This window comes from Calliphora vicina, chromosome 3, assembly GCF_958450345.1.
Source record: "Calliphora vicina chromosome 3, idCalVici1.1, whole genome shotgun sequence".
Classification (NCBI taxonomy): Eukaryota; Metazoa; Arthropoda; class Insecta; order Diptera; family Calliphoridae; genus Calliphora; species Calliphora vicina.
This window is the reverse complement of record NC_088782.1, coordinates 63740893-63758611: the sequence shown is the minus strand read 5'-3', so window position 1 is coordinate 63758611 and position 17719 is coordinate 63740893. Positions and strand designations below refer to the sequence as shown.

Here is a 17719-nt window from a genome sequence, read left to right as displayed (position 1 = left end):
CGAAACGATTTCTTGCACATCTAGAGGAAAACATTTGCTATCATAAACAAGCTCCCAGGGAAAACGCAATGGATTGCGTAATATCCCTATAGGCTCTAATTCGGCAACATCCTGAATTGAGGAAGCTAAACTCAGTATGGTTTTATGATGACTTACGTTATGAGTATAAATTGTATGTCCGCAGGAATGACTTCAACTCTCTGAACAAATTAATGGAATTAGCAGACGAATACGAGCTTCTGCGGAAAGATGAATCGAAGCAAGGACCACAGCCAAACATAGCCTTTACATTGACGTATCACCCCATACTAATAACTATCAATGTGAAACAAGTTGTTGGCGTTGCTAACAACCAGGCCATTTCCATTTGTGTGTGCAGTTTTTCCACTGGTTTCGTTCTTGGAGTCTGATCCCAGATATGTACCCTTTAAGATACCACAAGGCTCCGTTCTTTCTCCTACTATATTCCTTATTTTTCTAAACGACCTTCTACGTCAAATTACCAACCCTATCTATTATTTTGCAGATAACAGCAACATTTGCCATTCATATTCATTGAGTTGCAGACCAAACCTGTCGGAGATTAAGCAATGAGGCAAAACATGAATGATTCTCTTAATCAGAACCTTCTGACAATCTCTCCCATCAAAGCGACCCTATTCAGGTCGCTTTCAACGCTCTCAAGACCATGTCGCTTCATCTGCATTTATAGGTGGTGTAAATATTGTGGAGTCCGCTGGTCTCAACACATTTTTCAAGTGTCGAAAGAAGCATTCAAGTGTCTCGGTTTTCTGAAACGATGTAGGCATTTCTTCATTCCAACTCCCATGTATGGGCCGGTTCTCCAAAGTCTATTTTAGAGCTTCTCGACAGCGTACAGGAGAGGGTGAAGTTGAGAGCTGGAGCACCGACGCAATGTGGGCTGGATTTCACTGTTCCATCGGTACTACAGTGGAATGTGTTCAGATGAATTTTAGGGAACTTGTTCCTGAAACTCGCAGATTTTTACGTAATACACGTTTTTCATCAAGAACACATCCCTGTGTGGTCGATTCGCTAGTGGACCGAACAACACACTACAGGCTAAATTCGTTCTTTAGTATGTGGAACAAACTTCCCGCTAAAGTGTTTCCTGTCGAAAATTCAAATCGAATGTCCACAAACACTACTACCACTTTCCTCCCTCCCATAACCTATTTTCCTAGTTCCAACACAAAGATTTGCTTGAACAATTTATGTATTTGGAATTGTTCTTATCTCATAAATAATGTCTATGTCAACAAATGAACTGTTTAAAAATAAGAGGCATTGATGAGATCTAGGATTAATTATGCGGAAATACGAGTATCATTTCAGAAAACAGATACCAGCGTGCCACTTCATGCCCACCTCAGAACAAATTGCAAACCATTTCTGCCTTCTTCAGTAAAAAAAAGAAGAAAAACATTCGAAAAAAAATAAACACAAAGATGTGCAAATGTAATCTGAACTTAAAAACGATTTATTGAAGTTTACAAGCAACAGAAAAATACATAAAGTAGGGTGAATTTAGTACTGTGAAAAAGCTAATTTATCAATGTAGCCAGTATAAAACATCAACTGCAACTATGACGACGACAATGGAGGCGGAAGGGCAGGCAGGCATGCAGCATGTGTTATAGTTCCCAGAGTTTTAGTGCAGTTTAAATGAACTACGAACTTAAAAAAATATAAAGAAACAAAAAAATCAACCAAGAAATGCATGATACGCTGAAGTTATGGTTGGCGTTGGTATTAGCTGCTTAAATAAAATATACAAGTTGATTCTCCCCTCACTTTTAAATTAAATGTTATGTTTATGCAGTGTAGCCAGATGTGGGGATTTGTCCCCAATTTGGGGATTTCAAGATTTTTTTGGGGACAGAATTTCGTGGGGAGGGATTTGGGGATTTTAACAAAATTTGGGGATTTACATCCATTTTTGGGGATTTTACATTTTTAGACATTAGCGGTATTCACAATGTAGAGTACTTGGCCCAGTAATAAAACAGAAGAGCTATTTATTGACAAACATTTCAATTTCTAATCTATTTGGTTTTATATTTTGTTTAAATAATCATATTTTATTTCTTTCATTTCTTCAGAATTTGATGAAAAACACAAAAATTTTAGATTTTTCTTTTCCAAGACACTACTTTGATAATAAAAAAATTAAAAAAGGATTTCATCAAAAGTTCACAGATATTAAATTGTTTTAAATTCTTCCTAAACACAGAAAGCTGAATCATTCTCTAGGAGCCAATTTTTGACTTCGTATTTAAAAAAATGTCAGAAACATCCTCAAATTCAGAATTTATTCTAAAAAAAAAGTTTTCAATGATGTTCGTCAACTCGACTTTATATTTTTCAACGGGTTTGGAAAGAAAACTGATTACGTTGTAAAATACCGTGTATCTTTTGATACATTTGTAAGTTATAAGTATTGTTTTTGTTAAGAATATCTAAAAAAAAAACAAAATTTGATTTTAATTGATATACATTTTTATTGCAATGTATAAAGAAAATTTAGTTCTTAACATGTCTTCTGTATATGTATATGAAAACTATTTGTGTTGAATTTTATTTGAGTTTGAAATATTTTTAAGAAATCTATTCTCATTAAAATGATTTTCGGAAGTGTGCATTATATGGTAAATTTGGTGAGGCAGGTTCGGCATATATAAAACTTATTTTTGCTCAATTTGTTTTTTATATCTATATAACTAAGATATTTATGACAGCTTAACTATTTTCAGATAGGGCAATCGTATGGGGGCTATGAGAAATGATGTACCCATTCTAATCATATTCAATAGGATTCGTCCTTGGGGCAATACAAGAGCTTTATCTGCTACCAAATTATCTTCGAAATTGCGACCTGTAGTTTGATTACAAGGTTTACATGGACGGACGGACATCGCAAAATCGACTCAGAAAGTGATCCAGAACATATTGGTATACTTAAGGTGGATATTGGGACAATATTTTTACACGTTGCAAACATCAGCTCTAACTCAATATACCCTTCTTTGGAATTTTTTTCGAAAAAGTTTAATAACTTTTGCAAATATAAACCGATTTCGACAAGTAATGTTTATTTCTATATATTCTATTGTCTTTAAAACACTGTGTAAAAAAATAGGTTTTCATAGAAAAAAATTAAAATAACTTTGTTGAATTTGAAAAACGACGAAAAAAATATGCAAAATGTGTGAGTTAGAGGTACTAAAGTACTACTTAAAACAGTTTTTTCAAAATAACTCAAAATTTTGAGGAAGTTTCAAAATCTTTGAAAACGGTTTTAGTATTCCCTCACCTAGGCCTACAATCACCATTGGGTCGCTTTTCAAGTTCTGACATAAAGTTTTATTTTGTAGCAGAGTGTTATCTTTAAGTTCTATTTTAATACGACAATGAGTTTTTCAGTGCTTTTTTTAAATTATACTTAAATGGATTCCACTTCCGATGCTTATTTTGTCCATTTTTTACAAAATATACTTTCTTTTTCTGGAATAAAAAATCGAATATTATAAAGCTCTTGATTTCTCAAGGAGTTATAAAAACTAATTCGTACAAAAATCGGATAAACATCAAGAATTCTTTGGCAGGTTTCAAAGTAAAATGACATCTTCCAAACAACTTGTTCCAAAATCGATGAATCAACATTTTGAAAACTGACAATGAGGTAAATAGATGTAAAAATGCTTGTCGTATGTTATTATGCCAGATCGCAACTTTAGTTTGTTAAACTCAACATAGTAAAATTTAGTATTAACAATATAATTTAATTTTTTTTTATGGTGACAAAATTGGGGATTTTTTGGGGACATCGACTTTCAGATTGGGGACATAAGGTAAACTTTGTCTGGCAACACTGTGTTTATGTTATGGTAGCGAGCAAAGAGTTTTTTTTTTACAAAAGCCGAACAATATTTGAAGAATAAAACAATAAAAAATAGGGCTAACTTTAAAAATACTCTCGAGTCTAGATGAAGACGATGATGGTTAAAGAAAAACGTAGTTAGCTGACTGTTTGATAAGACGGTGTTACAACTGGAACAAACGCTTTAAGTTGCGGTTGACGTCGCCGTACATACATATGTGTGTATAATATGGGTTGTTGATCTAGTGTTGTTGATCTTTAGTTTCAGGAAATGATCAACACCATTAACGACATCAACGGTAAATTAAAATGTTTCAGCATTTTATTTTATTTTAATTTATTTACAAAACCATATAAATTCATTTCAAATTCCCCAAAACCTTTACACTTCAGAGTACAATTAACATGAGAATGTAAAATTTAATGCATATTGCCGGTAGCAATTTTAAAGAATTTGTTTTCTAATCAGATAGTTTTATTATTTTTCTGCAGACGTAACAATTAAACCCTGATATATATTAAAGTATACAAACATGCGTCTTATTTAGAAATCCGGGTTTCGGATTATTTAGAAATTGACAGCTTGGCTGTAGTTATATATTCGAATATCTCTACCAGATATTTGATTATATCTCAACCATATAGCAGATTCCTCTGCCTGATATCCATTTGAGATCCTAAACGACACCTCCGCCATCATTTTAGAACCGTCCGCGTAATTGGAGATGCTCATCGAATCAGGTGTTGTTCGAAATTTAAAGTTTCTCGAGAAGAGAGGTGCAATAAGGCAGTGTTCAATGCCAGTTTTCTGACTATTAAATCCTCCGGGATCTAGTTCAGTTACATAAAAAGGAACTTCATTAAAATCGTATGCGAGATTCCTGTTATCAGGATTATTTAGTATACCATCCTAAGAGTTTGAGACCTAGAGATCGTTCTAGTAACCGCAACAAATAGCCATTTCACGTTCCTGGATCTAAAACTCAATCTATGGCCTTTCTGCAAACATGCTCGTGCTTAGCCCTCATGGACTTTGATGTTATTGCTAGAGTGTTGGGTTTTCAAGACAGTTTTCGAAGTATTTTACATTATCCGATAGTGTTAGTTCAATACTGTTCAATCGGGGTAGAGTGAAGCTATGAATATTGTATTATGTTAATTCTCCATGGGCTTAATATTTTGACTATCGCCTCCTGCCACAGTAGTATCCTACTAACGAAAAAAGTGTCGTCTCAACCGACTTTATATAGAGGTGTTAAGAGTTAGATAATAGTTTATGGTATGTAGGCATTAATATGTGAGTGTTGTACACAGTCAACTGCATAGAGCCCTATCCAAAGTCAATGGAATAAACACCATTAGTCTTCACATTGACAATCAGAAAACGTGACATCATTCTGCGAACTTTAACAGAAAGTCCGATGGAGTTATCACCAAAAAAAGCAATAGATTGGAATCCGCAAGGGAATTGGCGACAAGTCGACCGGCCCACACATGACGACGGCAGATGGAGAAGGACGCTGCCACACAAGGCAACCAACTAAATAGAGTTGCAAACAACTTATAGGATCTAAATGAAATAATAATGGTTCTTTCCAAAGTTTTTAGCCAAACGAAGGGTAAGCATATTGGTCTAAAACAGGGGTTCTCACAGGGGTTGATAAATTTCGTTGACGGGACTGTTTCCAATCATATAAAAAATCATGTTCTCGTGTTACTGGTCTTTACAAGGTTTACAACATTAATTTCAGTTTGAAGAACATTTTTTAATTCTTTGGGCAATGTGCTTGATAAATTGGAAACAATCTTTGTTTGGGTAAAATTCATCAATCCAGAATAGAATACCGTGTTTAAGCTGAATATTTTCCTCAGTTCTTCTATTGGAAAATAGAATAAAAAACAGACAAGCCAGCCTAAAATGCAGAGAACGAAGTTCGCAATAATAATTAAATATTAAACAAAAATCACAATTAACAACTGATTACAACAAAGAAATAAAGTACACAACATGATATTCGATGTATGACTTAAAAATGCGGGCATTTTTCAAATGTTTAGCTTCAAAGTATTGGTCATTGTTAGTTATGACCTTTTCACATCTTTCTGGTAACATATGGATCTTTGATATTTTTTACATTGAAATATATACTCCGAAAATTGGCCTTTTGGAAGTAAAAAATTTTATTCACACCATTTTAAAGACAATAAATTTGCCTTTAAAATGGAATCAAAAATTATGTTGGACTTTGAGTACTTTCAATGTTATGGGCAATTGTGTATGTGTATATAATTTTAGACACTTTTAACAAATTTTTAAATTTTCAAATCGCGATATTTTTGAAATGGAAAAAGTCATTGATTTGAGGAATCATTTGGAACCCTAAAATGTGTGATATATTTCATTAAAATCGAAGATGTCAAATCCGAATATAGGAGTTTTCTGTCCGTTTGCAACATGTTTTGTAAACGGACAGAAAATGTAATATTACGGTTTCATGTCTGTCCGCATATTCTGGGAGTGGGATGATGGTTTGATCAGATTTCAGATATAGGACACTTTTGATCCCATCAAATTCAGAAAATTACCTTAGCGCCATTGATATTTGACTTTGGTGTCGATTCGTCTGATTGGCCAGGCTTCACTTACTATTTCTTACGCTTCGGGTTATCGTAATGGATCCATTTTTTATCCCAAGTAATGATTCGGTATAAAAATGATTTTCAAGATGCATTTCAAGGTCTCTCAGCTTTCGTATGGTACCCAAATTCCCTGCTTTTGGATGAATCCTGCTGCTTGGGAAACGTTTTAAAATTTTTGAATGATTTTGCAAGCTCTTGTTGAGTTTTACAACAATCTTCATTGTGTAATGCCTCCAATACTTGGTCATCAAAGTTTTTTGGCTGGCCTGTGCGATAATTGTCTTCTGTGTCAAAATCACCACATTTGAACCGCAAAAATCATGATGAAACACATTCACCATAACCTTCTGTGAGTAATCGGTGTGCTGCAGCGGCACTTTTTTTATACCCTACACCACCATAGTGGGGAGGGTATTATGCGTTTGTGCAGATGTTTGTAACGCCCAAAAATATTGGTCTAACACCCACTTAAAGTATAGCGATCGACTTAGAATCACTTTCTGGGTCGATTAAACGATGTCCGTCCGTCTGGCTGGCTGGCTGTCCATGTGCGCAGAGTACAAAAAAAAAAATTTGGTACATATTATTTTTTCGGCCCAAGGACCAAGCCTATTGGCTGAAATCGGTTCATTATTTCACCTAGCCCCCATACAAATGTCCTTCCGAAATTGGACTTTATCGGTCATAAATGTTTAATTTATAAATGATCTCCACAAATTGCATTCCAAATAAGTTTTATATATACAAAATTCATGTCACCAAATTTTGTTACGATCGGTCCATAATTAGTCATAACTCCCATATAGACCCGCTTCCGAAAATCACTTTAACTTGCTTAAATCACTTAAAAATGTTGGTGTATACACAAAATTCAACATAAATAACTTTCATATAGACATAAATCACACGACCTAATTTTATGGTGATCGGTCCATAATTGGTCATAACGCCAATATGAATTATTGATATTTTAAAAGAAAAATATTAAAGAAGTAAAGCAAAACTTCCCGCATAGGACTCTTTGTTGGCACAAAATTCTGTGTTGTTTACACTATAATTTTTAATAACTAAGTGAGAATAAATGACAGATACGTACCCTTCAAACTGACATTTAATTTATTAAAAACAAAAACCGCGTTCAATAGATACGCCATCTATTTTAAATACCACATTTTTATGTCATACACCTAATATTATAGGCCTAACAAGGCATCCTTTAGAACGAAAGGCCAGTTATTACCGAATATTTTGTTTTTAAAAACGATAAAATCAAATAACTCTAATATCAATTGAAGAAATATATTGTGGAAGGGTTAAAATAATATGTAGTTTTAAAAAAGTTTCATTTGCCTAAAACTACATGTTATAGACCTGATTCGTGTAATATCTCTCAAAATAAATTTCATTATTAGCTATTAATGTGTTACTAAATTTAACACATTTTATTGATTGTTTGATTTAAGTAATGGTGGCCTATCGAATATGAAGAAACCGGAATTACAAAATCTTCAAACATGAATTATTAAACAATAATTTCCAGCATGATTTGTGTTTCTTCTCTTGTGCTTTTGTATGACAGATATTACAATCATTTTTCTATAATTAATTCATTCACAACAATTGCTCAAAAAAAAAAACTTGTATTGAAATTATTTATTATTACAATAATAGATTTATTAATTGTCTAATATTTGCACATTTTATACAAAAAAAAAATTTAAGAGTTACTTAAATATTTTACAATAATTTAACAAAAATTACACAATTTGTTAAAAAAAAAAACTAAAGTATGTCAGAAAATTAATCTTATTTGAAAATTATTATTATTTAATAGTTTAATACATGTTTTGTGGGTCAATATCAATTATCTTTTGAACCATAACAAATTAGATTTAATTATTCTTCTTAAAAATCTTTGATTTCCGTCTAAAGTTTTAAAATATGCAAGCATCGAAATGTTTTTTTACATTCTATTCAATGTTCAACTATGGTTCCCTATAGAGTAAACTGTTTTTTTTTAATTCCAATTCCACAATCAATATATAAAAACTATTAATGATGGTCCAAGTTTTGTATTAATTACATTAGTTTACATTTATCTTTATGAAACTTCATTATCTCTAATAATCCCATTAATATCTTCTGCCTTTTGTTTGTTTTGTCGTTTCTAGGACTGCAATATCTGCAATTTCGATCAGGTCGAAGAAGACGGCAATGGCGAAGATTTCCATTCAAATTATCATGATACATCATCAACAGTCGGTGATTACAATAATCACTTTCATAATTCCCATCAAATGTTGCATATGATACCAACAATAAATATTCACAACCAGCAACAGCTGCAGCAACAACAACAACAGCATCATCACCAGCAGCAGCAGCAACATCAAATGCCATCATATGAAATCTTAAATGACAATACCACAAATGTGGAAGCTGTAATATTACAAAATCAAGTGGACACACTGCAATGGCAATTAAAACAGGTAATTTAAACTCATAAATACAATTTACAATTAATTATTAATTTCTAAACACTAAAGAAATATTTCATAGAACCAAACTGAAATAGATATAAAAATATTGAAAATAAGAACAGCAAAAAACAAAAGATCCAAGTCATAAACTTCTTGTGGTTTTAGTATGAATTGTAATAGAAATGAAAGGGAGGGGAAGGTAGACTCACAAACATACATAGAATAAGATGGATTTGTTTATCCCTTCCTAAAAATAAGAGGTCATTAAAATAGATACGATATCATCGTTGGAGTCAAATATCTTTCCGATGAGCCATTTCTTCAGGGTGTAGAGTCCTCAACTGGGCGTCCAGAACATTCGGAAATTCAATAAAACACTGCTTTACCATTGAAATTTATGGTTCAGAGTACCATAGTATTTACTAAGCTTATCCTTGGTTTGAGTGATGTTTTTTAACTAGCACACGAAATTCACTTTTTTACATTTGCTCCTCAAGTCGCGTGGCTGTCAAATACAAACTAAATGACGCAGCTTCTTCAAATTTTCACAGAACATATTTAATGACAGATGCCTGTTTACATTAAGCTACGTATACACGGTTGTCATATTCTTACAATATTGTCAGAAAATGTTCAATAAATGGTTAACACCCATATGTTTCAACATAAGTTCTAATGGTTGTGTTAACCATTTTATGAGCATGTTCGGACAATATTGTAAGAATATGACAACCGTGTATACGTAGCTTTAGTTGTGTTGCTCTTTCAGTTAAGAAGTGGGAAATTCAAAAAGTCAAGGACTTATTGACCCGCCCTTGTATATGCAATTAAATGAATATAACTCCATCTCCATCAAAAAATAATTCTCATTCGGAGGCAATAGAAATGTACTGGAGCTAGAGTATCCAAAACCGAAAACCGGTCAACCGGTTTTTTCCACCGGTTTCGGTTTTTTGACAAACCGGTTTTTGTAAGGCGGATAACCGGTTTTAATGATATATATTTTCTAAAGCACATTCAAACATATTAATGAAAAACTTTGATACCATTTTTAAAAATATTGATTTATTTTATAGAAAATTATAGTATTTGCCAATATTTCGTAAAAGATATAAAATAATTGCATAAAGTTAGAGCTTTAAAAATTCAAAAATGCTAAATTTGCTATTAGCGACCTTTTTCATATTAAATAAAAATTTAATACAAACCGGTTTTTTTTTGAAGACAAAAACCGAAACCGTTTAACCGGTTTTTTTAAAAGACAATAATCAAAACCGGTTTTTTCAAAAACACACTTTTTCGGTTAAACCGGAAACCAGTTTTTCCAATTTGCCGGTTTTTTTGACACTAACAATATAATGCTACACACATAGAAAATAGATTCGTAGTAGCAACCGAATTAATTGTCAATCGAATGATTCAGTTGCACACATAGAATTTCAGTTGATAAAGTAGTATTTAGCCCTTCTAAAATTTTGTAGCCACAACCGTAAAATTCTGTCAATATGGCAGAATCATTCGATTGGCAACAAATTCGGTTGCTACTACTAATCTGTTTTCTCTGTGCAGACTTTTGTCATTTCTAACTGGCTGATCTGACGGTCATTATATTTCACATAAGCGTAGCAGAGGCGTAGCAAAGTCCCCTGTGGGGTCTCAAAATAAAGCACCTCAGCACATCATTTTTGTGCTTTTTTTTGTGAAGTTATCTAAAGTCAATGATTTTAACTATAATCTTAAAGTACTCATCTAGGCATATAAAAAATATATTGGGTGTATGATTTGAAAATGTGGAGTTTTTACAAATTTTTAGCTTTTATTTTGAAACAATTGTACAATGACCTTTTCCCATCTTTCTGCCAACATATGGATTCCGAGCCAAAAGAACTGCTCATATTTTGATGCCAAGAAACGAATCAAGCCAATATCGGATGCTCTGTTCCCAGAGAGAGCGTTCTACATCGATCAAAACAAATAGTAGTCGGACGGGGCAAGGTCTGGACTATAAAGCGGATGAGGCAAAAATTTCCCAACCATTTCATATTCTGGGGGGTTTTCGGCCAATGCTTGCTTCAAACGAATCAGTTGTGTTCGGTACATATTCCTTTTGGTCCCACCAAATACAGAGCATTACCTTAGCCCCATGGATATTTGGCTATGGTATCGATTCGTACTATATCTAACGCTTCTGGTTATCGCAATGGATCCATTTTTCATCGCAAGTAATGATTCGCTGTAAAAATTGATTTTCTTTTATAGAATTCAAGCAACAATTCTGACATACAAAATCGTCTTTCAAGGTCTCTCAGCTTCAATTCGTATGTTACCCAATTTCACTGCTTTTCGATGAATCCTTCTGCTCTCAAACATTTTAAAATTGCTGATTGAGTAACCCCAATGAGTTAGCAAGCTCTTGTTGATTTTGACAACAATCTTCATGGTGTAATGCCTCCAATTTTTGGTCTTCAAACTATTTTGGTTGGCCAGGCGATCTTTGTCTTCCGTGTCAAAATCACCACTTCTGACTTTGGTGAGCAATAAAGAAGTAAAGCAAAACTTCCGGTATATGACGCTTTGATGGCATAAAATTTAACATTTTCGAAGTAAATAAAATAGACGTTTTACTTATATTTTATATTTTAAAATTATAAGTTGCTTAATAAGCCTTTTTCAAAATAAACAAAGAGAAATTGTGATCATACATCTAAAAAATACGTCAAATCAAAATTTTCTCCATTTTCAAATCGTTTATTTTTGGACTCGTAAAAGATATAAATTTGAAACTTCATATGATTTTTATACCCTACACCACCATAGTGGGGAGGGTACTATGCGTTTGTGCAGATGTTTGTAACGCCCAAAAATATTAGTCTAACACCCACCTTAAAGTATACCGATCGACTTAGAATCACTTTCTGAGTCGATTAAGCGATGTCCGTCCGTCCGTCCGTCCATCTGGTCGGCTGGCTGGCTGTCCATGTAAACCTTGTGCGCAGAGTACAGGTCGCAATTTTGAAGATATTTCTATCAAATTTGGTACATATTATTTTTTCGGCCCAAGGACCAAGCCTATTGACTGAAATCGGTCCATTATTTCACCTAGCCGCCATACAAATGTCCTCCCGAAATTGGACTTTATCGGTCATAAATGTTTAATTTATATATGTATCTCCACAAATTCCGCTCCAAATAAGTTTTATATACACAAAATTCATGTCACCAAATTTTGTTACGATCGGTCCATAATTAGTCATAGCTCCCATATAGACCCGCTTCCGAAAATCACTTTAACGTGCATAAATCGCTTAAAAATGTTGGTAAACACACAAAATTCAACATAGTTAACTTTAATATAGACATAAATCACACGACCTAATTTCATGGTGATCGGTCCATAATTGGTCATAGTCCCCATATAAAGCCCACTTCCAAAAATCACTCAAAAATATAAATTATTGAAATTTTAAAAGAATAATTTGTTTGCTCTTTTACTTAGTGTAGGGTATTATATGGTCGGGCTTGACCGACCATACTTTCTTACTTGTTTTATTTATGATTATTTATGAAATCAGTTATAAATTGTGTAAAAAAAACGGAGCCATGACATGGTTAACTTTGATTTAGATAACAGATTTATTTCCAAAATATTGTGCTTCTGCCCCAATGTGCAGTATTAATCAAGGTATACCAAGGTCATTGCAACATAGAAATGGTAACGCAAAATAATATTCAATGAATCCTGTTTTGAAACATTTCACAATGGTTTTTCAACTAAAATACTACGCGTATTCTACTTTTTGGCGTCACCGTAGCGTCATGATTTTGATTTTCTGGAAACACTGTATTATCAACCTATGCTGGTCTTCATTATAAACTCGATATTTTCTCGATGTATTTATTATTGTTTTCACTTTGTTATGCTAGTATTTTTGAGAGAGTCGTAATTGTATAGATGCAGTATTCTGTACTATGTTGGCAAAAGTGGTAATTTCTGTCTGGGTAATTTAAATGAACCCATCTTTTTTTAATTTGATGTCTCTATCACTACTATACAATAATCTTACGCTGTCTTCTCTTGATATTCCCAGTTTTGTTCATTCCTACTAGTAGTTTTAAGAGTTATTTCCCTTTGTTACTGCTGTAGAAAAAAAAAACCTATAAACAAGTTAGAATTTGTTCCAGTCAACGAGTGTATGTTACATACTTGTAACCAACTCAACAGCGTATTGTACAATACGTACAAGTAATTATTTAAGTTTTTATGTCAAAGACATAAATAAATTCTTGTATGTTGTGTTTTGTTTTGGTTTTTTCTTACACCATAAACACGGATGTAATTAGTCCACAAACAGATAGAAAAACACATACAAACTTATATACGATAATCGTGATTTAAAAACCCAGCAAACATTTAGGTTATGGTTTACAATTAAAATCATTTTTAATTCTATCTTTCATCTGTACGTGGGCGAGATGTTCCAAAATAGACATATGGCAACGACCTATATACGTGAGTTGTATTCGATTTTCGGCCGGTTGTTAGGTTCGGTTCACCGGCAGCCGCATAGTGGAGACAGGAAAGAGAGTAGCTCACTTCAGGGTTACCTGAAAATAAAGATAGAAATGAAATGAATGAAGAAGTGAAGAGGAAGGATGTCAGAAAAAGAGAGGAGAGAGAATATTAAGCACCAGTCAATTGACAGATATTAGGACTCTCCGTGGATATTCTCATGTCTAGCCTGATTAGCCAATTGATATTCCTGATAAAGGCATTGGTGCACTCTAACTTCATGTCCGAAAGCTCAGAAAGACTATTTAGGAAACGATGTCCCAGAAACCTTGTGCGTAGATCTCCTAATGCCGGAAAATGACAAAGAAGATTAAAAATGGTCACATTCTCCTCTTCATCTTGACAACTTCTACAGAAGTCGTTATGGGGCAGGCCAAGTCTCCTCGCATGGTTGCCAAATGTGCAGTGTCCACTACATTACTAAATTGTAAACGTGACAAGCCAAGAAGATATGATGTCCGCCCTCGGTTTAGTCGGGGCCATATAAGGTGGGTTCACATTACCATCGTGTCTGCACGACCTCATACTAATAGTTACTTATATGTAGCTTGTAATTAGATAATGGAATCCAGCATAGGAAGTCTATGTATCCGTCAGGCATCATGGCGCCTTTTTTCGCCAAAGCATTAGCAACAATGTTGTCCGCCATATCGCCGAGTCCCCTTACCCACATGAGTACGACTGTTGAATGGCTCGCCATCCTGTTTAAGGATTCCGGATGTAGGTGATGTAAATTGTATGAAGAGGCACTTGAATGCTTTTTTAAAATCTAGTTATTTCATCGATGAACACTGAGCTTCCGATTCATAATAATTCAGCCTTTGCATACAGCTTTTCTGCAGTTCTTCCTATTCTTCGCAACTTCTTGATAGTTGAGTATAACCAAACTTACTTCTACACCATCAATCCATCCTAGTTCTCATATAACCAGAAGGCCAGAGCATTCTGTGTATTCTGCAAGTGGTAATAGCAGACCACCTAATACTACCTCGAGTTGAGTAGATAACGGACAGCAACTCAGGTGTTACGCTATCAGACTTCGTATTACCGCATTGGTCATCACCTCTTGTTCCGAAGTAGCCCTCTTGGTTGTATATGGGCGTACATCAAGATTCTCCGATTCGGTAATTCTGTTCGCTCCCTTCATGGGGCTCAGGTTTAGTTGTGTTGACATTCCTGTTCTGGTTTTATTCCGTCTAAGTTTGGGCTGACCTTACCTCAACGAATGGTAGCATTATAGTCCCGTACTTTAGTATGTGGTAGATGTGCTTTTCCTTAGAAGTCATGTATGCTAGGGCATCACAGAGCGCTTGTAGCTCGCCAGCCTTTTCTATGTTTCTCAGTCCTGTGTTTTCCTTTAGGGGGTCATGAGTCTTCGGATTTTGTCCGTGTTTCTTAAATTTTCCCGTCTAAGGAGTCACCAAGAGCAGGTCCTGCTCATGAGTTTAAAAAAATTTAACGCTTTTACACCTGTTATTCTGCCTTGTCTGATTAAGAATCAGTGCGATCTGTCTACGACATTGACATTACCAACTGTCAGTCCTGGGCATTCCAATGATATTCAGTCTAAATACTCACATTACCCATGGAGAATTTAGTAGACCAAGAACAAAGCGCCGTGGAACTCTATAGAAACAAATGTTAGAATTACAGGTTCGAAGGACCATTTCTTTATGTTTAAATTGACACTCAAAAAATGCTTTAAAAATTACAAAAGCTAGAAGTTTGGACGAACTCTATACAAACAAATGTCATATTTAAGAGTTTGAGTCGCAGGTTCGAAGGACCATTCCTTAAACTTTAGATTGACTCGCAAAAACAGCTCAAAATGCTTTTAAAACTGTTTATTATTTTAATTGCAAAAGCTAGATGTTTGGTGAAACTCTATACAAACAAATGACATATTTAAGAGTTTGAGTCGCAAGTTCGAAGGACCATTTCTTTAACTTTAGATTGACACTCAAAAACTGTTTAAAAAGACTTCAAAACTGTTTAAATGCAAAAGCTAGAAGTTCGAAGAAACTCTATAGAAACAAATGTCATATTTAACCCTCCGTCTGTCGCAATCATTTTCAATCGAGACTAGTAGCAGTGTCAGTCAAATTGATAGTCAAGTTGATATCAATAAAAGAAATTCGTGTTTGAAAATAATCTCTTCACTATTTATTTCGAAAACATTAAAACAATATTAAATTCAAAGTATACAAACAAAATTGCAGTATAAATATATTTTTATAAAAAAATAGCTTAGAACTTAGGGCGATCAGTTGCGAGTAACGGAGGGTTAAGAGTTTGAATCACATTTTCGAAGCACCATTTCTTTGTCCTTTAAAACTGTTTAAATGCTTTAAAAATTGCAAAAGCTAAAAGATCGAAGGACTTTTATACAAACAAATGTCATATTTAAGAGTTTGAGTCTCAGGTTCGAAGGACCATTTCTTTAACCTTAGATTGTCACGCTAAAACTGCTTAAAATGTCTTCAAAACTATTTAAATGCTTTAAAAATTGCAAAAGCTAGAAGTTCGAAGGACCTACATCCAAAAAAATTCCATATTTAAAAGTTTGAGTGGCAGATTCCAAGGACCATTTCTTTAACTTTAGACTGACTCGCAAAAAACAGCTTAAAATGCCTTCAAAACTGATTAAATGTTTAAAAAATTGCAAAAGCTAGAAGTTTGAAGGACCCAACACCAGAAGGTATTGTCAATTAATTTCTCTGCCGGAGACATACCAGAATGACATAAAATTGCAGACAGAGTATCATAGGGAACGCACCGCTAATCAGTTGAGGTCGTACCACATAAAGAGGGGAACATTTTTCCCACAGCCGCTATTAACATAGAGGGTAGATGGGATGGTCGATTATTAGATCACATCCTTAAGATGCGTAAGCTCCTTCGGAATGAAATTTTGTTTGGTGGTGGCTATAAAAAGTGATAAATATGATAATAAAGAATGATTTTTTAGTTATTTAGACTAGATATCATATCTTTAGGGAAATTATGTTTGCTGGGAAACAACATCAAATGTCTGATGATGTGAGTACATACTCGAAATTGTATCTTATGTTGCAATGCCTGTATAGTCGTATACATATTTAGTATAAAGTACAGCATGTGTGTGTTCTAATATCATGTCCATATTTATGTTTTTCTCACGACTAATTTGTGGTTAATTATGGGGTTCTTTTCTATGAAACAAAAACAGTAGAAATTAGATTATCCACACACATTTATTGTATCAATTGCCATATTGGGCGTAAGTTTAGTAGGAATATAAATAAACATGTAGAACAAAACTTCAAAGAAAAACTTAAGATGGTCATTAGTATTTATGTTGTAAATTTGTACAGTGGTTTAAAATTATGTGAATTATAAAGATTTATATGTACATATATAGTTGGTGTCACGATTTTTTAATGTTCTCACATATGGTATTCGACTCTTCTGCTTTATAGAATTGGTTATTAAGGAATGGTCAGAAGGATTTGTAGTGAATAATATGAATATTTTTAAACATGGTTGAATTGCTTTATATAGTATGTGCTCAAATTCAATGGATTGAAAGAAATACACGAAATTTGTATTTGAATATATTAAATTTGAGCAATTCAAGTATGTTGAATTCGATTATTTACAACACTTTATAAATTGTTTAGATACGATTGTAAAATTAAATTTAAAGCCGAAATTAATGTCAAAAATATATATACAATGAGTAACAACACAATGGTAACTTTTTGAAAATTATATTCCTTAAACCCAATATGAACTTTCAAAAAATAGCAAAAGATCTGAAGGTTCATCGTCATACTGTTTCAAAAGGCTTTAAACAGTATAAGGAAGAATTGAAAATTGAAAGAAAACCTGGAAAACTTGGTAGGTTAGGTTCCATGGGCAGACACTTGTCAAGCAGATTCCATGATGAAGGAATAGATTCGTCTAAGATTCATCCTTGATAGCTCATCCAAGCATGATAGGAATGGAAGGATGTGTTCCCTCAGGTTTGTCAAAGGTGAGACATAGTTTCCTCCTCTTCTTCATTATGTACCGAGCATGTCTTCTAGCATATGTCCCAATTATACAGTGTCCTCTAATTAAGGAGACAATTAGCCTTACGACGGAATT

At 33.7% G+C, this 17719-nt stretch overlaps 1 protein-coding gene across 2 annotated transcripts in view; it reads left to right on the top strand.

Annotated features, from left to right (window-relative positions):
* The window catches only part of LOC135955119 (rho GTPase-activating protein gacU), a 173479-nt gene that overhangs the window by 140549 nt on the left and 15211 nt on the right, over window positions 1-17719 (top strand). Inside the window, exon 2 of one of the 2 annotated variants that reach the window (XM_065505425.1) lies at window positions 8713-9030. The exons of the other annotated variant lie outside the window; for it this stretch is intronic. Coding sequence (XP_065361497.1) covers window positions 8713-9030 — 318 coding nt within the window. The remainder of the gene's footprint in view (window positions 1-8712; window positions 9031-17719) is intronic. 2 annotated transcript variants of the gene reach the window in all.